The 20,340-nt window shown below is 44.6% G+C and overlaps 1 protein-coding gene and 4 non-coding genes across 5 annotated transcripts; all 5 read right to left on the reverse strand.

Moving 5' to 3' along the window:
• Positions 1 to 9,340: 9,340 nt before the first annotated feature.
• Positions 9,341 to 18,082, reverse strand: LOC142662731 (large ribosomal subunit protein uL22). The gene is made up of 7 exons (XM_075840956.1): positions 18,060 to 18,082; positions 17,043 to 17,095; positions 16,911 to 16,951; positions 13,998 to 14,132; positions 12,865 to 12,963; positions 11,540 to 11,731; positions 9,341 to 9,425 (listed from the first exon to the last, which is right to left on the reverse strand). The coding sequence occupies exons 2-7, from the start codon at positions 17,080 to 17,082 to the stop codon at positions 9,378 to 9,380; spliced, it is 555 nt and encodes a 184-aa protein (XP_075697071.1). The 5' UTR covers positions 17,083 to 17,095; positions 18,060 to 18,082; the 3' UTR covers positions 9,341 to 9,377.
• Positions 11,827 to 11,894, reverse strand: LOC142722687 (small nucleolar RNA SNORD58). Its single transcript, XR_012874981.1, has one exon. It is a non-coding gene; the product is annotated as a small nucleolar RNA SNORD58 (small nucleolar RNA).
• Positions 13,835 to 13,903, reverse strand: LOC142722643 (small nucleolar RNA SNORD58). Its single transcript, XR_012874937.1, has one exon. It is a non-coding gene; the product is annotated as a small nucleolar RNA SNORD58 (small nucleolar RNA).
• Positions 16,802 to 16,867, reverse strand: LOC142722654 (small nucleolar RNA SNORD58). The gene has a single exon (XR_012874948.1). It is a non-coding gene; the product is annotated as a small nucleolar RNA SNORD58 (small nucleolar RNA).
• On the reverse strand, positions 17,166 to 17,233 carry LOC142722665 (small nucleolar RNA SNORD58). The gene has a single exon (XR_012874959.1). It is a non-coding gene; the product is annotated as a small nucleolar RNA SNORD58 (small nucleolar RNA).
• Positions 18,083 to 20,340: the final 2,258 nt, after the last annotated feature.

Here is a 20,340-nt window from a genome sequence, read left to right on the forward strand (position 1 = left end):
AAAATCAGCAAGGGATCAAATACTTATTTCCTCCACTGTAAATTAATACTTGAGAGAAGATGCACAACCCCGTTGTGTCGCATTGATAACCCGTGTCTTTTCTAACTCCATTTTTGTAACAAACGTGATATTCTTTGTAGGGCCATTTCTTTTTTTCAGTGCTTGGAATTTCAGTTGGGAAGTGCTGTCCCGGTACAACTCTGCTGGCCTGACTTCCATGGGATGTGCTTGCACCCTCTTCTGCCCGGTCTTCGAACAGTAAGGCTGGGTTCACACGACTTATTTTTAGGCGTAAACGAGGCGTTTTACGCCTCGAATTACGCCTGAAAAAACGCCCCTAATACGCCTACAAACATTTGCCCATTGCTTTCAATGGGAATTACGATGTTCTGTTCCCACGAGCCTTTATTTTATGCGTCGCTGTAAAAAAACGGAGCGTAAAAAGACGCTCCGTAAAAAGAAGTAGACTTCTTGAGGCGTTTTTTGTAGCTGATTTTCCATTGAACACTATGAAAAACGCTTTAAAAAACGCCTCAACAAACGTCTCAAAAGAAGCTCCAAATTTAATTTTCAGCTTCAAAAACGCCTGAAAATCAGCGCCTGTTTTCTCTGAAATCAGCTCCGTATTTTCAGAAGTTTTTTGTTAAGCGTGTGAACATACCCGTAGGCTGGATTCACACGACCATGTTACGTCCGTAATGGACGGAACGTATTTCGGCCGGAAGTCCCGGACCGAACACACTGCCGGGAGCCGGGCTCCTAGCATCATAGTGGTTCACACGCTGAGCCAAAAACGTCTGAAAATACGGAGCTGTTTTCAGGGAAAAACAGCACCTGATTTTCAGACGTTTTTTGAGCAACTTGCGTTTTTCGCGCCGTTTTTGGAGCTGTTTTCAATAGAGTCTATGAGAAAACGTCCCAAGAAGTGTCCTGCACTTCTTTTGTCGAGGCTGTAATTTTACGCGTTGTCTTTTGACAGCGACGCGTAAAATTACAGGTCGTCGGCACAGTACATCGGCAAACCCATTGAAAGCAATGGGCAGATGTTTGCCGACGTATTGGAGCCGTCTTTTCTGGCGTAATTCGAGGCGTAAAACGCCTCCATTATGCCTGAAAATAGGTCGTGTGAACCCAGCCTGAGGGTATGTGAACACGATATCGACAATTACGACTGAAATTACGGAGCAGTTTTCAGGAGAAAACAGCTCCTGCATTTCAGACGTAATTGCTCGTACTCGCGTTTTGCGAGGCGTCAATTACGGCCATAATTTGGAGCTGTTCTTCATTGAAGTCAATGAAAAACGGCTCAAATTACGTCCCAAGAAGTGTCCTGCACTTCTTTGACGAGGCTGTTATTTTACACGCCGTCTTTTGACAGCGACGCGTAAAATTACAGGTCGTCAGCACAGTACGTTGGCAAACCCATTGAAATGAATGGGCAGATGTTTGCCGACGTATTTGAGCCGTGTTTTCAGGCGTAATTCGAGGCGTAAAACGCCTCGTTTACGCCTGAAAATAGGTCGTGTGAACCCAGCCTTAGGGTAAGTTCACACGCACTATTTACGGACGTAATTCAGGCGTTTTATGCCTGGAATTACGGCCGAAAATAGTGCTTGAAAGCGTCGGCAAACATCTGCCCATTCATTTGAATGGGTTTTACGATGTACTGTGCAGACGGTCATTTTTTTTACGTGCCGCTGTCAAAAGACGGCGCGTAAAAAAGACGCCCACGTCAAAGAAGTGCCTGTCGCTTCTTGGGACGTAATTGGAGCCGTTTTCCATTGACTCCATAGAAAAACAGCTCCAGTTACGTCCGTAATGGACGCTGCGAAAAACGCCTGCACTTGCCATTACGTCTGAAATTCAGGAGCCGTTTTCGCCTGAAAACAGCTCCGGAATTTCAGCCGTAACGGACGTGCACGTGTGAACATACCCTATTTGTTTTATTTATCGTTCTTGGTATTCATGATACCGGGCATTTTTTCCTGTCTTGCTGTTTGAATTAAAGGGAAGGTGTCACAATTTGTTTGTTTTTTTTATATGTTATTGCTTTTATTATGTCATTAAAATAAATTTTATTTATTTGTGTTTTTGTGTTGTACTTTTTTCTGTCTTTTACTTCTCTATGGGGGCTGCCATTTTTTTTTCATCTCTGTATGTGACGATTAACGACACATACAGAGATGGAATACGGCACATAAATCCCCATAGAGAATGCGAACGGGAGCCGTTCCATTCACTGCAGCGTACGCCATCTGTGTGGGAACGGTGCATGCGCCTCTCCCACACAGTCCAAAAGGAAGGTCTTCGGCAGAGCGACATCCGGCGCCATTTTCATGTGGATCGGAAGACGCGGCCGGACAGTAAGATGATTACTTCCGGTCGCGGCTTCCGTCCATATGTTCAGAAGCAAGGACAGGGACCGAAGGCAGCAGCAGCGGGAGCAGGTAAGTTATGTTTGTGTATGTGATGTGTGTGTATATTCGTGTTATACTGTGTGATTACCACTGCATCTAATCAATACCATACCAATATTTATCCAGTTTGTGTAAATCCTTTACAGAAAGTAAAGAAAAAGGAGTATAAGGCCTCATTCACATGATAGGGTTTCCCGTCCGGGTGCTGGCCGTTCATAAATCGGCCGGCACCCGGCTGCATTAGGAATAATAGACCCCTAATGGGGGTATTCACACGACCGATTTTTTGACGGCCGGGAAAACCGGCCGTCAAAAAATAGGACATGCTCTATTTTCGGCCGGGTACCCGGCCCCCATAGAAGTCTATGGGGCCGGGTAATACACGGCCATCACCGGAATGTGTCCCGAGTGATGGCCGGGTTTTCCGTGGCTTGCGCTCTATCTCCTCCTCCTCACAGCGCGGAGTGCATGTGAGGAGGAGGAGTTGATGCCATTCGGACGAATGGCTACACTGTACACTGTGTGGCAGGGCCGGGGTGTACAGCAGGTGGAGGGAGCGCTGCGCTGGCTCCCTTCCCCTGCTTGTTTTAAAAGCGCCCTGGCCCGGCGACACCTTCCATGGCGCCGCTAGTAGCTGCTGCTGCTGCGGCTGCTACTACTGTAGCGACGCCACTATAGCAGAGCGGGGAGGTATCTCCCCGCTCTGCTATGTGCTAGCCCCACTTTAGCTCCTTGAAGGAGCGGAATCCCAGTGTTTTCGGGGATTCCGCTCCTGGACAGAGCGCTTGATGTCTCTGTCCATATCTGGGCAGTGACATCAGGGGAAACTCCTGAAGCGGAATCCCCAAACACATGGGGATTGCCCTTCAGGAGTTGCCGCTGATGTCACTGTCCAGATCTGCCCGGCCCGGATGCAAAACTTTATGCAAACCGGCCGGGCAAAATGGCCGATTTTACCGGCCGACACTCGGGCTCGGGCGGGACCCGGTCGTGTGAATCCCGCATTAGGCTGTTAAAAAAAATAGCAGCGCCGGCATTTTTCTTTAAAAACTCAAAATTGTAATGTATAAACTGATAAAATGTTTCAGATTTCACTTTACTGAACTAATATTTCATGGCATAATCATTGTTTCTGTGAATTGCTTGACATCTGTGTTACATGGAGTCGACCAACTTCTGCCACCTCTGAACTGGTGTCTAGTCCAGGAAGATAGGACGACATTCCACAGTTCTGCTTTTTTGGGGTTTGTCTCATAAACCACATTTTTTATGTCACCCCACGAGTTCTCTAAGGGATTGAGGTCAGGGGATTGGGCTGCCTCTCCATTACCTCAATCCTGTTTGTCTGTAACCAAGACGTTGTTCTCTTACTGGTGTGCTTTGGATCATTGTCGTGTCGAAACACCCATTTCAAGGGCATTTCTTCTTCGGCATAGGGCAACATGGTCTCCTCAAGTATTTTGATATATTCAAACTGATCCATGATCCCTTGTACGACCTAAATAGACCCAACACCAAGGTATGCGAAACATCGGTTGTGATGGGGTATATTATGTGTGGTTTATCGTGAGCCCTCAGCAGAGAGGAATGATTCTGTAATCAGGTACCACCGGTCGTGTCTCCAGCCTATGGACAATCAGATAAGTCAGAGGTGCAGTCCACAGGACATAAAGTCTCCTCATTGTCCAGTCCCCACAGGGGATTATCAGCAGTCACCACATCACTCACTCCAATTATCTCCCCCCATTGTTTTCTCATCCTGGATGTGGCAGACAATAGTTGGGCAATACACATAATAGTACAAAGGATACAACTCACACAGACAGTAGAAATACAAACTAAAATCATTACAATAAATGATGGTGACTAGAAACCGCCAAGATGTTCCTCCCCCTGAGGAGTAAATAAGGGCTTGTCCTGGGGAGGATGGAGATCTCCTGGATGTAGACTTTGAGAGCTGAAGCAGAGGCCAGTGCTCTGAGGATTGTCCTGTGGTGACCTTATTTTGTGGATGGTGGGCTGTTCCTGCATTGCAGGCTACTTGTTCTGTCAGCATTGGATACAATAAACCCTGGAGTTGATCGTGTATTAACCTAACAAACCCCATGACATCCTCATATGATTTTTCCAGCATCTTGTTTTACTGTCTTCACAGTGCACTGTGGCTTGAATTCAGTGCTCGGGGGTCGTCTGACATACTGTCTATGGCCAGACTCAAAAAGAACAATTTTGCTTTCATCAGTCCACAAAACATGGTGCCATTTCTCTTTGGGCCAGTGAATGTGTTCCTAGGCAAATTTTAGCATATTCAGGACATGTCTTTTTTTTCAACAACGGGACTTTGCAGGGAGCTCTTGCTGGTAACTTGGCTTCACTTAATCGCCTTCTGACTATAGCAGTATTCACTGGTAACTTCAGATCTTCTTTGATCTTTCTGGAGGTGATCATTGTCCTGTGTTTTTATCGGTTCTGTTTGTGCATCAGGAACGTTCTGTTCCAGTTTAGGATTTAGGGACTCGCAAGTCTGGGGATCCTTGTCGTGGATTGCGAGCTTGCGTCCTTTTGGCCAGAATGATTACCAATACCCCAGGTATTTTTCATTATTATGTATATTCGCTTCTCTTGGACACAGCCGGGTCTTTGATGCTGGGAGAGCTTGGTGTGTTGTTGTTTGGCATAGCAAGCAGGGTAGCCCGCTCTATGAATTATCAAGGCGTCACAAATAGGCTTCTACCTGGCTATACACGTTGTGCCTCATGACGTACACACTATCCCTCCATGTTTCACTCACTTGCACCCCATTATCCATTTATTTCTATTGAGGCACTTCATTTATTACTGCCCCCTATATTTCACTTATAGTATTACACTTGCACACACACTATTCATTTATTATTTCTTACTACACATCCCATGCACCACACACCACTCCCCTCAAGACTAGTGGGAGTGGTTATTATTTAAAGCACCTGCTCGCCCTTTCATCAGCATTTCTGGCCTGGCTGTGTCCATTTGCAAGTATGGCCTTTTTCGGTGTTTCTGGAGGTGATCATTGACTGAGCCTTTGACATTTTGGCTATTCTTCAATCCATTCGCACAGTACTTCCTTGCCTTCTTCCGCGTCTATCAGGTTTTGGCATTTGAGATCATTTTAGCTGAACAGCCTATAATTTGCTGCACTTCTCTATATGTTTTTCCTTCTCCAATCAACTTTTTAATCAAAGTCCGTTTTTTTTTTTACTTGTCACAGCAGATTATAAGTGAATAAGCAAAAAGAAACGTATAGAAGGCCTCACATACACCGCTATATTAGATACGTGTTGTACCGTTATGACATTTCATATTATGGAGATATTCACAACTAGAAGGAATACAAGGAGAATAGGGTGCATGGCAGAGGCACCATACAGAAGGTAAAATGAACACACAATGGCAACTTCCTCAGGAAAATAAGCCGTTTGCCAAGGGTCTCAGGAGCCGGACTATCATGAGACAACCCCTATCATAAAACACCAAATAAGCTACCAGTATGTTCCTTTTGGAGTGTGGGAGACAGGGGGGGGGGGGGGGGGTGACGGACCCCAAGGAGGAACGTACAGACTACATCAGATGCTCCAATGATTGGATTAGAACCAGGACCCCATTGCTCCAAGGCAATACCATTGACCCCTGAGTCACAGGGCAGTCCATCTAATAAAAATAAAAAAGTACAGTAAAATTCAGACTCAGAGACAACAGATGTTCATGTAGGCTCAGATGCTATGCTAATGCAGCCCATATGATACCCATGACAGCAAGACTTACTCAACTTCTAGATATATTGCTATATTACCTGCAGTAAGATGTACGGATGCACCGAAACTTCGATACTGTTTCGATACCGTGCACCCTCAAACGGTTCGCTAGTTATTTAATGTATTTCGATACTAAGCTGTGCAGCCGCACAGTTCAGTATTGTAACACATGAATGTAGAAGAGCGGGGCTGCGGCTGTGTGATGCCATTGCCCCGTTCCTGAGCCCTGACAAGTGCACATGGTCAGCTTGAGGGGATATGCGACCAGCGCTGCACTAATCAGCGGTGGGACTGAAGACAAACATGGCAGGCATCGCTGCTCTAACGGGTAAGATCGATATCCATATCGATCTCACCAGCTTAACCCCTCAGATGCGGCGCTCAACAGCAAGCGCCGCATCTCAGTGGTTTTGGAGAGCGGGAGGGAGCTCCCTCCCTCCAGCACCCGGCGATAAGATCGCCGGGTGCCGGTGTCGTCTATGGCAGCAGGGGGGGGGGGGCCTAATAAAGGCCCCCCAGGTCTGCCTGCTAGGTCATACCAGAGGCAAGGCCTAGCAGATGCCTGTCCGTTTTACACGGACAGGCACTAATACACTGCAATACAGAAGTATTGCAGTGTAATATAAAAGCTATCCGAGCATCACAGTAAAGTCCCCTAGTGGGACTAGTAAAAAAATATAAAATGAAAAACCCACTTTTTCCCTTTGCTTTATCAAAAAACAAAAATAGTTTGTAAATTAAAAAAGGTTACACATATTTGGTATAGTCACGTCCATAACGATCCCAACTATAACGTTATTACATCATTTAACTCGCACGGTGAATGTCGTAAAAAGAAACCATGCAAAAATTGCTGTTTTCTTTGAATACTGCCTTAAAGGAACAGTGTCATCACAAATTATTTTTTTATGTTAAAGCTGTTAGTGCTTTATTAAAAACGTTTATATTCATTTGTGTGTTTGTGTTTTACTTTTTCTTATTTTTACACTTTTCTTCTCTATGGGGGCTGCCATTTTTTGTTCCATTTCTGTGTCGATTAACGACACATACAGACATGGAATACGGCAGCCACAGTCCCATAGGGACTGCGAACGGCTCCCGTCCCATTGACTTCAGTGTACGGCGTCTGTGTGGGAACTGCGCATGCGCCGCTCCCACACAGTCCAATTCGAAATTGGCGCCGTCCGGCGCCATTTTCCTGTGGACCGGAAGTCGCGGCCGGACAGTAATATTACTACTTCCGGTCGCGGCTTCCGGATTTGTGCACTTGGACCAGCGGCAGCAAACGGAGCGGACGGGCCGGAGGGAGCCGCGGCGGCAGGAGCAGGTAAGAGATTTCAATGTATGTTCGTGTTTGTGTGTGTTTACTACTGTATGTAAACCTACTACACTGTGTGTTAGCTCAAAAAATGGCGACACACAGTGTAGGAGGTTACACCGTTCAAACCCCTCGTTTATCCCGGCACTAGCCAGGATAAAGGAGGGGGGGATGCTGAGAGCTCACTAGAGCGAGGGCTTTTAACCCTATGTTGCACTGCTGCAATTTTGGGAATAGCTCCATCTAGTGACCAAAAATGGGTAGTATTATAAATTAGAATTAATTTATAATATTTCCTGACTATTTCCTGACTCGTGAAAAAAATTAAAAAAATTTGAACAATGTTTAATCACCCACACACTAAATGTTTAATTTTTAAAAAAAAAAACATGTTTTTCTGGCAACACATTCCCTTTAAAAAAAATATGTGATAAAAAGTCACAAGTACTCCAAAAGTCGTCCCGCAAAAAAAAACAAAAAACCTCCTACAACTGCATCGGCGAAAAAAAATATGGGGACAAAAACAAATTTTGAAAAAAAGTGTTTTTACTGTGTAAAAGTAGTAAAACATACAAAATCCATACAAATTTGGTATGGTTGCAATCATAATAACCCGCTTAATAAAGTGATCATGTTATTTATGCCACTCGGTAAACAGCGTAAATTTAGGACACAAAAAAAGTGTGCCAAAATGGTTTTTTTTCCAATCCCCCTCCAAAAAAAAGTTAATTAATAATTCTATGTACCCCAAAATGGTGCTAATAAAAATTACAACTTGTCCTGCAAAAGACACGACCTTAGACAGCTATGTCGACGCAAAAACAAAAAAGTTATAGCTCTTTGAATGAGACGATGGAAAAACTTAAAAAATAGATGTAAAATAGGCTTGTCATTAAGGGGTTAAGGTAAAGAGGATTTTCTTTTTAGGCCACATGACCCAGACCTATCTAAAGGCTCACACAAACTGCCATAATAGATCTCCATGCATGAGCCAGGTATTTAGTGGCAAGGCTGGCATGGGCTCCCATACAAAGGTCAGATAAGACTTTTCCTCGGCTTGTAATACTTCCATGTGCACAGAGCCTGAGGCCGGGTTCAGAAGAAACCCATGCACATTCTAGCATGTGCTACAAACTTTCAGATGATGCCCTGTTCAGCAAGGATTTTCCCCAAAAACCTAAAAGGATTTCACTCATTTCCATCATTGACATCCAGGAGATGCAGCAACATCCATTCAATAACTTTACATAGTGCCAGTACATGGCCGACTACACTATAAAGTACAAGGGAGTTACCCCTAATGGATGCAGCCAGTTTTGGCCCTGGTGTCATTTCTAGAACCTTAGAACTGGCTGTCGGTGGTTGGGCTCCTGGAAGTCCGTTGTAAGCCTGGTGAAAGATAAAAAGTGACAGGGATCCTCAGTTCAAAGAGAAATAAGGAGATTTTATTCTGCAAATAAAAAAAAGCTATCAACAAATTATATATATATATATATATATACATATATACATACATACACACACTACACAGAAATTATGACTTCAACTGATGTAAAACACATTGTAATGTATTTACTCTGGCCCATCGCAGCTCTCCATAGGACCCGGTTACAGATTAAATGTCATCACGTGGTGACAAGACAAGTGACAGGATCCAGAACAGAATTGGATAGGGACAAGTATTAGAATGGATTTTTACATGTTCGGTCACCTATAAAGCCTATTATGTTCATACATTGGTAACGTGTGAGTGGCTTCATTTGGTGTGTTTTCCGAGCGCAGAAAGTGGTAAAATAAAAACAGACACAGGATTTAGAAGGGAGCGATTTATTTCTGTACATTTCACTTTTACTCTCGAGCCATGAGCTTCTGCTTCTTCAGCTTCTTTTGAGAGATCTGCAAAATAAAACGTAATGTGTTACTTATTTGGAACAAAAAAACAAAAAAAAAACAACCTGGATTTTAGGCCCAATGCCCACAAACTTAAAGCTTGCCCGTAATTGCGGACCGTAATACGGTCTGCAATTACGGAGCCATTCTGTTCTATTGGCCGCGGACACCTTTCCGTATCGCTACGGATGGGTGTTTGGGCTGTAGAACTGTTCCATAAATGATAGAACATGTCCATTCTTTTGCATTTCACGGGCCGTGCTCCCATACTTTGTATGCAGGCGGCCGTGCCCGCAGTCGCGGGACGAGATTACAGGCACGGCCGTTTGCATGGGGCCTTCGGGCCTGAAAATATTTTTATCACTAGGCCATCTCTCAAATCCATGGCCTAGTGATCCACACATTTACCCTATGATGGGCCTCAGGTCATGTTTCTGCCATCTTCTGCAGATCATATAGTAACTATTCTCTATTCCCAATGTAAATGTCTGCAACTTTCCATGGTTCACCATTTAAAGGCTCCGTCACCAGATTATAAATGCTCTATCTCCTACATAATCTGATTGGCGCTGTAATGTAGATAAGTGATTTTTATTTTGAAAAACTATTATTTTTGAGCAAGTTATGAGCTAGTTTAGATTTATGCTAATGAGTTTCTCAATGCCCAACTGGGCGTGTTTTTACTTTTTTACCAACTGGGTGTTGTACAGAAGTGTATGACGCTGACCAATCAGTGTCCAATCCGCTTCATCCACTTCTCATTGTTCCAGCCCAGCATGATCCACAGCACAGTGTGATTGTGCAGTGAAAGAAGTAAACACGCCCAGTTGCTAAAAACACAAGACACGCCCAGTTGTCCATTAGAAAGGCTCATTTGCGGAAATATAAAATTGCTCATAACTTGGCCAAAAATGATAGTTTAAAAAAAAAAAACACAAAAAAAAAAACAAAAACGTTACTGTTCTCTACATTGCAGCGCCGATCACATGCAATAGGAGATAGAGATTTGAGAATCTGGTGACAGAGCCTCTTTAAGACAACTGCTTGCCGTTATGGAATAGAAACATTTAGATGCTGAAAACATGCCCTGATATTACTTTGGATCTGTTCCTATATTTACGGTAAACACAGCAAATCGATGTCAATAGAGCATTGAAGATATGTTCAAACAAGATATATTGCCATGCTACATAACGCTCAGACCATAGAGGTGGGATCCACATCTATCTGACGCTTATGACATCCAGTGGTTAGGTTATAAATGTCCCTGATGGGAAAACCCCTTCCTTTCAAAATTTAACATTGCAAAGAGTCGACTGCGCTCCCGACTTACCAAAGCAGTAGCAACATCATCAATACCGGCTAACATCACACGCCTCACCAAAGAGAAGCAGTTCCAGCCATCACATTACAGGTGTGTTAATTCAATGTTTGGCTAATTTTCAAGTTGATAATTATTTATGGACTGCGAATTACATTATAAATATCCAAATGGCCCTTGGCAGAAAAATGGTCCCCCCACCCATGGACTGGAGTACAAGACATGACAAGACTCGAGCAGTACGAGAAGCATTCATAACATTACTGAAAATACAACTGGGTGTAAACTAACATGATGGTCAAAAGGGAGATCCATTTTACTACTATACATTTATAGAATCTCATCCTTTACACAAGGGATACTGGAGCTTTAAAGTGTATCGGTCACCTGATTTTTGGTGATAAAACTGGCAAGTTAACGGCGAATGTCAACGTCGGCTCTCGCGGAACCGAAAACCCTTGCACCCGTTTACTTGTATACTCAAACGCAGAAAAAGGAAATTATGGGAGTGTAAAGGATGCTGTAACTCCTCAGCCCGCTGGCACCACCAAGAGGTCTACTGGTAGATTTTACATAAAGCGTGCGCCATGTTCTAGCTGGGTTTTAGCAAATGTAGTTAAACAGCCAAATTCAACAGGGGCATGTCTGGAAAGGCCATTAAAAACCCTACAGCACCATGGCACCTGCTTAATCCCGAAAACCAGGTGTCCGGCTTTCATTAACATAAATGCTATCCCGATCTATTCCATACCGGTAATGGAACGTCATTGCAGAGATCAGCAAAAAACCCAAAAATCACCTTTTTCTTCTGAGCAACTTCCTCCTCTGGTTTGGGGACGATCTGCTCCTTTTCGGTCAGAATCATCTCAATATGGCAGGGGGAGCTCATGTAAGGGTTGATGCGACCGTGAGCGCGGTAGGTTCGTCTGCGCATCTTGGGGGCTTTGTTCACCTGAATGTGCTCGATGACCAGAGAATCAACATCCAAACCCTGGAAATAAGAGGAAAGCAAACAAACGCTGAGCAATATACCTCCGATACAGGACAGGCGAGTCCATAATGGACTCAAATAAAGTATGAATACTGAGGGCTCAGAACAAAGATTTGTTTCATGTTTGATTCCAAAAGGTGTCCTAAGATAGTCATCATTGCGAGCAGTATTCACAGACATCGTCCGGCTTAGCATGGCCGCCCTCCCCACTGGTTGTATTAATGACATCATTCAAAAATGGAAATAAGTTTGCCATTTGCAATATATTGACAGAATATTTCAATCGTCCCCACAAAAGTCAGTGGAGATCCAAAATAATCAAACCAGTTATATGGTCCTGAAAAATACAGAAAGATATAAGCCTTCATTCACACTTGTGAATTTGTCAGTATTTGTAAGCCTCAACCAGGAGTATAAATTCTTCTACTATATTTGTCTCAGTTTATATTCCACTCCTGGTTTTGGCTTTTACAAATACTGACCAAAATATTGATGTAGAATTGGCCTAATGGAAAGACAGATCCGTTTCCTCTTCTATCCACTTGTGTGTTTGGCTCAAAAATCTGCATCAAAAACTGCATGTGATTAGAGCCTAAACAAACAAGGTCCCAAACAAAACACTTTATTCAGCGGCGGTCAAACATAGGTGGGCTTCAATCATTAAAGAAGCACTCTAGTGTTTTATTCTGCCCCTCCTTTTCAACGCCATTAAATATAACGTAGTGGTGTTTATTAGCTTACCGGGTGCTTTATTTTACAGGTAGCTCTGCCCAGTTTCTGGCCGCCTGTGGGTCACGTGATCTGAATTGGGACTATCCACATCTTACAGCGTCTGCTGTAGGGACCGGATGTTGGTGTCTCAGTGCAAGTCTATGAGAGCCTTGTGCGTGTTCCCGATGCTGTGCACTGTGAAAGCCGTGATTTGGGTGCCGCAGCTATGTGCAGAGGTATTCAATGGCTCCAGGGCTACTATTGCAAATCTTGTGGAGCAGTCCAATCAATTCTCAAATTTAGGTCAGCTGCCATTTGAGATCGGTTTGAGAGATGGGACTACCCCTTTAAGTAGCTTTAGGTGAAGTTATGATAGCCATTTCCCAACTTCAAAGCCAGGGTATAGTTAAAGAACGTCTCACCTTCAGTTCTGCATTGCTCTCTGCGTTCTTTAGCATGTGCAGAAGAAACTCTGCGCTTTTCTTGGGCCAACGTCCCTGTGTCCAGTCCCACTGCTTGGCCTGCAAGGATAAAAAATAAAAATACAGGTTATACACCTGACAGATAGACTATTACCACCGCAATTGTTAGCAGCCATTGCATAACTGAAGTTCTGATGTTAGCGGCAGTAGGGTACGATATCAGAAACCTTCTAGGGCCCAGAGAGACACCAGCATGGTCTCCACTTGTTCTAAGACTACATGCACACGACCATTTGTATTTTGCAGCCCGTAAACGGATTCGCTGTCAGTTTTTTCCCGGTCCCCGTGTCCGCAAACAATATGTATTTCATCCGTATGTCATTCACAGATCCGCAAAATAAAAAAAACGGGAGACAGAAAATTATGTCAATAGCTTGTCCCAACCCCGAGAAGGTCATGATCTTTTTGACACCATTTCCCCTGTGTTGCTCCTGGATGATGACGGCCGTTTCCAGCAGGGTCTTCTGTGTAGTGTGTATGTGCTGCTTCCGTACAGCAAGTTCTAGCATCTGTCACCCGACAGTACTATGGTGTCTATAGAAGATGCCATGCTAAAGGGGAGGGAGTGCAAAAGATTTGCCCTAACACATACAAATGAGCAGCAGAGGAGGATGTACAAGTCAATTGCAGTATTGAATAGTGTAGCCCAGTAGGTCTTTTAGTAGAACAAAAACCCCAGAATCCTGATGGAACATGTCAAATGAAAGGCAAGAGTCTTAGCATTCATTTCCCATCTAGAAACCCATTGTTACATTATAGTATTATCTGACGTACATGACAAACTTCGTGTGAACAGACGTTCTCTGATGTAATATCAGGATGAAGGGATCCATGTCTAGAAGTAGTGAATATTAGGAAATTCCCCATCATCAGTGCAATGCATAGAACATTTTTAATAAACTATTCTGGAGTAGCTCAGAACATAATGGTTGTTTTCATGGTTATTCCAAAAGGTGTCCTAAGATCGTCATCACGGCTACTCCAGTGTAAAGCCTCTACACGATGATCATAGTCCACCCACAAACCACAACACCGTACAGTTCACTGTAATTAGAACGTCTGGGCATACTGACCTGGGCACAGCGGCCAACACCTCCATTGTAACGACGGAAAGGAACGCACTGCTTCTTCAGAGTGACATCTTTTAAGTATTTGGTGGCCTTGCGAATGTGCATGCCCTTAATAGCTTGAGCAGTCTCACGAGTGTTCTAAGAAAAAGAATAATACACCAAATATATCAAGTCCAAACCTAAAGGAGCATTTTATATAATTTGCAATACAAACTATATGACAATATCCAGAGATAAATCATTTATGCTCAAACAAGCCCACCGATGCGAATGTTATAAGCCGAAATCACATTTAACGCTCAAGCACACGCTAAAGCTTAGAACAGACCCTGCTAGCAGCACGGCGAGCCCCTACGGTGCGGAGCTGGCGTATGTTCCCTCTATGAGGGATACTTTTAGGGACAATTCGTATTGTAAAACAGTATCTGAACAAGTTGTGGCCTGTATGCCTCTGGATAAAACAGAAAGTAAAGTTTGGGCTGACAGCCGGATAACAAGTTCAGAATACAGACGTGGGCATGGGGCCTCAGAGTTCAGCATTCGTAGAAACGGTCACCAAAAGTATTGAGGAGATTCAATACTTGTGCTACATATTCCTCAACATGGCACAGGCTAAAAGGGTAATCTAAACTCAGACATTTAAGGCATAATGTTATGATATGCCTTAAGGCCTTATTCACATATTGCAGATTTGGTCAGTATTTTCAGCCAAAACCAGGACTAGATCCTAAACATAGCAGAAAAAAAAGGTGGAAAGTTTTACACTGCTCTGTGCTCTCAATTCGAAGCAAAATACTGACTAAATCTGCGTAAACGAGACCTAAATGTCCGATAGGTGCGGGTCTCACTTCTGATGGAAGATGGAGTGTTGGCCACCGGACAGGGGATCTCTGTTATTCAGCTAGGCGCCAAACCAGCCATAAACACCACGTACACGTTAAATGTGCCTATAGGGCTTTATAGTCAGACGGAGGCCAAAACAGTGTCCTTTTGGCTGGTATACATCAGTATACCGCAAAAGAAAAAAAAAAAAAAAAAAAAAAAAGTGTATGGATTAGCATAACAGACTACACTTTACTCCCACAAAGTCCAATAAAGATATAAAATACACAAAACAGATTGTTTAACATGGTAGGGTAGCCTATGGTTGACGGACGTCGCTGTACGGCATCCGTAAAAGTCATGGGCTTTTCATAACATATCCGTTCAACAAATGCCATATTAGGCTATGGGTGACGGGAGCGTTAAACGGATGCCTAACAGTGCTATCAGTCACCCATAGGCTACAGTGATATCTATTTAAAGGGGTTCTGTCACCAGATTATAAGTGCTCCATCTCCTACATAATCTGATCGGCGCTGTAATGTAGATAACAGCAGTGGTTTTTATTTTGAAAAACAATCAATTTTGACCAAGTTATGCCCTATTTTAGATTTATGCTAGTTTCTTAAGACAACTGGGCGTGTTTTTACTTTTTGACCAAGTGGGCGTTGTAAAGAGAAGTGTATGACACTGACCAATCAGCGCCATACACTTCTCTCCATTCATGCACTCAGCACATAGTGATCTTGCGAGATCACGATGTGCTGTCACTTACTCACACATTAACATTACTGAAGTGTCTTGAGAGTGAATAGACGTCACCTCCAGCCAGGACGCAATGTCTATTCACAATCCCGACACTTCAGTAACATTTGTGTGGGACTTACAGCACAGCAAATTGAGATCACGTGTCCTGGCTGGAGGTGATGTCTTGAGTGAATAGACACTTCAGTAATGTTAATGTGCGAGTAAGTAACAGCACATCGTGATCTCGCAAGATCACGATGTCGGAGTACATGAATGGAGAGAAGTGTATGACGCTGATTGGTCACCGTCATACACTCCTCTGTACAACGCCCACTTGGTCAAAAAGTAAAAACACGCCCAGTTGTCTATTAAGAAAGCCATTAGCAGAAAGCTAAAATAGGTCAGAACTTGGTCAAAAATGATCGTTTTTCAGAATAAAAACCACTGGGGTTATCTACATTACAGCGCCGATCAGACTATGTAGGAGCATCAGCGTTTGCAGGTAAGTAGCTACATCGACTTACCTGCAAACGCTGATGCTTCTGCAGAATCAACTGTAGCCTCTGGTGCCGACACGATGCAGGACCTGTGAGTGACGACACAGCGTGATCTCTGGAGAACACGCTGTGTCTCCACTGCCAGAAGCTGGGCGTTGTGAAGAGAAGTGGATGATACTTCTATACACAACGCCCAGCTAGTAAAAGTAGTAAACACGCCCCGATGTACGCACATAATACACGCCCAGTTGTACTTTTACTTTTCAACACGCCCAGTTGTACTTTTGCAAGCCTCATTTGCATAAATACAAAAATGGTCATAACTTGGCCAAAAATGCTCGTTTTTTAAAAATAAAAACGTTACTGTAATCTACATTGCAGCGCCGATCTGCTGCAATAGCAGATAGGGGCTGCAAAATCTGGTGACAGAGCCTCTTTAAAGGGAAATTCCAACAAAAGATTTAGGGCACAACTAAGCCCTCTTGCACACGACTGAGTTCCACTTGGGCCGTTTCTCACAGCCCCATTCACTTCAGTGGGTGAATCGGGTCCATGAAAACGGACCCAACTCTCCGATCCGTGGAAAGATAGAATTTGTCTTATCTTTTCATGGATCACAGATGGGACTCGGGCGGCACACAAAGTCGTGTGCAGGAACCTTAAAGGATGTACCTGAAATGTGTGATCAGAGGGGTTCACATGAATTCAGCACACAACATATATCACATAATGTAAACATTCGCTGCTCAGAATTCTTGTTCGTTTCATGGTTAATCCAAAAGGTGTCCTAAGAAGACATCACGGCAGCGGTGTCTTGGTACAGCCTGGGCTGGAGATGCCTTGTGCTTACCTTGAAGTGCACTCGCAGGTTGGAGCCCCGGGCCTTGCATGCTGCAGGTAAACATGGACAAAGTTATTGCTTACTCCAGTGGATCTCCGGCTGGGAGACTATAGATATACAGCTGTATATAGGGTCACTTACATTTTGTGGGGTTCTCCGGGTCAAGGGAGTAGCGGACCATTTTCAGAGATTACCTGGGTTTAAAAAATCATCAATTAGACATAAGGAGCACCGTTATACGTACACAGCTCCACGTGTCTCACAGCCGCTCAGATATGAGAATTATTTTCATATTTAATTCCAAAAGGTGTCCTAAGTAGTCATCATCGCGGCTGTAAATCCTACACAGTAAGAGACACTGGGGGGAGCTGATCAGTGTCCCCCCCCCCATATTTGCTGTGGTTCAGTCCCAACAGGTCAGTAACAAACAGTTTTCTATTGCGAGGGTCCCTACAATAAGTTCCTTATTGGGGGGGTCCCACTGCTATCACATGGCATAAAAGCTGGAGGGTATTTAGTGCCACCGTTAGCTCTCTGGATAATAGGGCAGCTCCCCCGGGTAGGTTACCCACTTGTATATTGCAGGTGCCCAAGTAACAAGCAACTGTGGGAACGCCAATGCTCAGACATGTATAAAAATCAGGGCCAGCCTGGGGAGAAAGTCAGTAAGATGTCACATAAGAACATGCCAGGCGCTGATCAGTACTAGTGCCCGCTGCCCAACACACAGGTCACATACACATGGGGGGGCTGCCAACCATAGCCGTGCCACCACATGCCAGAGCGTCACATAACATGCCGCTAGCATTACATGAATCCATTCTCACAGGTATGCCAGGGCTCACACTACAAAGGCTGGTAGCGCTGCTATGGTATGCTGGGGCTTATATTCCTACCCGCCACCATAGAGCGGCATGTGGGTGAAGCGCCCAGTACATGGACTACAAACCCGCACAACAGGCCGCATCCTCGGCTTATCCAGAGGCCTCAGCCCGGGGACCCCTCCACAGCCACGTCATACCGGTACATCCCGCATCCGGACGTGTTACTCATAAACCCCAGCCAGATACGGCCGGCACTCGGAGCAGGATGGCGGAGATATAACACGGATTACGCGGCAAGTCCCGGAGCTGGTGTCGGCTGCCATGTCTCACTCACCTCAGGCCGCGCAGGAAGAGGGCTGGCAAAGGATCCTGGGAGCGGTATTACGGCGCCAAATCTCGCGTGAGTGAGATTTGGGACGCCGGACGTGAAAATCGACGGACATCTTGCCAACCATTTTGCCAATCAACCTATGGGTGATTATTTTTGGCTGTTTATACGACTATGAAATTGGTCACACGTGATCAGCTGTGTTACAGCTTAAGGGGCTCAGCGACTTTTTGTGATGCGACTTTCCAACTTTTCAGAATTCAGGAAGTTTCTGACAAATTGTGCATGAAGTGGCGTGCGCAAGTACTCTAAAGCTCTGTTCACATCTGTGTTGGAGACTCCGTTGCAGATCCGGCAGAGACTACCAAAAACAATCGTGCAGCATGCTATTAAAACCACGGACGCCCCAACGGAAAGCCAACAGAACCCATTAAAGTCAATGGGTTCCGCCTGTCGTGGTTGGTGTCTGTGGTGCAACAGAACCGTCGCTTCCGGTGTTCCCTCGTTCTGCTCCTCTGACGGAGCAGAAGGATGGCAAGCAGTGATGCAGGTGTGAACTTAGCCCAAGTCATAGACATCTATTATTTATCTTTTTGATTCGTTATGGTTTTCCAATTTGTTCGTACATTTTTTTGGCTGTCTGTAATTTTTGGATAAATTGTTCTGAAAAGTTCAAGTTGCCATTCCTGTACAGACCCCTAAATAAATACAGATCACAGACTAATCCCTCTAAACAAATACAGACCCTAGAACTCCTAACTAAATACAGGCCTCGGACCAGATCTTTTAACCAATACAGACCCCCTAAAAAAGTACAGACCCTCTAAACTAATACAGACACTAGACCTGAGCCTCTAAATAAATAAAGACCCCCTAAATAAATACAGACCTAGACCAGATGCCCAGATAATCACCTCTCCCCGTTCCTGCAGTCTTCGTCAGCGCCTGGAAATGAAGAAGACTGCAGGAACGGGGAGCGATGTGTATATTTGGTCGTGCTACAGCTGCAGTCCATAATCCCTACTCTTCCGGAGAGTCTGGGAGACATCCAAAAAAAGGACGAGAGCTCCTGGAAGAGCAGGCAAATCTCTCGATACGGCATTTTCAAATTCACTGCATGCCTATGATATCGCAGAATTGTGGCAGATTTTTCAGTGTGGATTTCACCCGTCGCAACGCAAAGCGTGAAATCCACCTCAAAATTTGCATGTCTCTGGTAAAACCACGGACAAGCCGACGAAAAGCGGACGGAACCCATTAAAGTCAATGGGTTCCGTTGGCCACCGAGGGTGTTCGTTGCAGACACAGCAGAAAATCGGAATGTAACAACGCAGATGTGAACAGGGCCTTTTAGTGACACTACACTGAAAGGAAGTCCCTATGTATGGCCAGCCTGTCACGTGCTTGCACTATTTATTTTTTGCACACATAAGGCTGGGTTCACACGAGCATCTTCGGTCCGTAAAGGACGGAACGTATTTCAGGCGCAAGTCCCGGACCGAACAGACTGCAGGGAGCCGGGCTCCTAGCATCATAGTTATGTACGACGCTAGAAGTCCCTGCCTCTCCGTGGAACTGCTGTCCCGTACTGAAAACATGATTACAGTACGGGACAGTTGTCCCGCAGCGATGCAGGGACTCCTAGCATCGTACATAACTATGATGCTAGGAGCCCGGCTCCCTGCAGTGTGTTCGGTCCGGGACTTGCGCCTGAAATACGTTCCGTCCTTTACGGACCGAACATGCTCGTGTGAATCCAGCCTTACTGTTATTCTATGATACGTTGCAGCTACATTCTCCTTAACTAAAAATATTAGAGAAGTTGTAACTAAATGAGGAAAACGGCGTCATATATAAATATGCCGCACGTAGATGCTTCACGTGTAATTGGTTCTTGTAGTAAGGTTCCAATTTTTTTGCGTCTACTGAAAGAATCCCTGTTCGTGTACATTTTTTTTTTTTAATTAAGTGCTGGGATGTGTGTGCACCCAGATGTCCATGTGCAAGTGTCCCAGATATTGGGGAACAAATGGGGTTGTACTTGGTACAGTGGATTATGCTGCCATACACATTAGAAAGCTGGAAGGCCGAACACTTAATTGTCCCACAGCTGTCTCTCCCACCTCCCCCTAAACATGGATGCCGGATGCTCGGCTCAGCATGTATGTATAGAAAGGGAGATAAGCTGCTGCCAGACATCTCTGGCAGCAGCCTATCTCCAGGCAGGATCAGGTGTAACATGAAATGGGGGACAAGCATTAGGCCCCAAGACTATCTGATCCCGCTA

The sequence above is a fragment of the Rhinoderma darwinii genome, chromosome 1, assembly GCF_050947455.1.
Source record: "Rhinoderma darwinii isolate aRhiDar2 chromosome 1, aRhiDar2.hap1, whole genome shotgun sequence".
NCBI classification, from domain to species: Eukaryota; Metazoa; Chordata; class Amphibia; order Anura; family Rhinodermatidae; genus Rhinoderma; species Rhinoderma darwinii.

Coding starts and splice junctions, on each gene's coding strand:
- LOC142662731 (XM_075840956.1), bottom strand. CDS start 17,082: ATGGTCCGCTACTCCCTTGACCCGGAGAACCCCACAAAAT. Junction 16,952..17,042: donor CCCGGAGAACCCCACAAAAT/GTAAGTGACCCT, acceptor GTTTACCTGCAG/CATGCAAGGCCCGGGGCTCC. Junction 12,964..13,997: donor GTGTTGGCCGCTGTGCCCAG/GTCAGTATGCCC, acceptor TTATCCTTGCAG/GCCAAGCAGTGGGACTGGAC.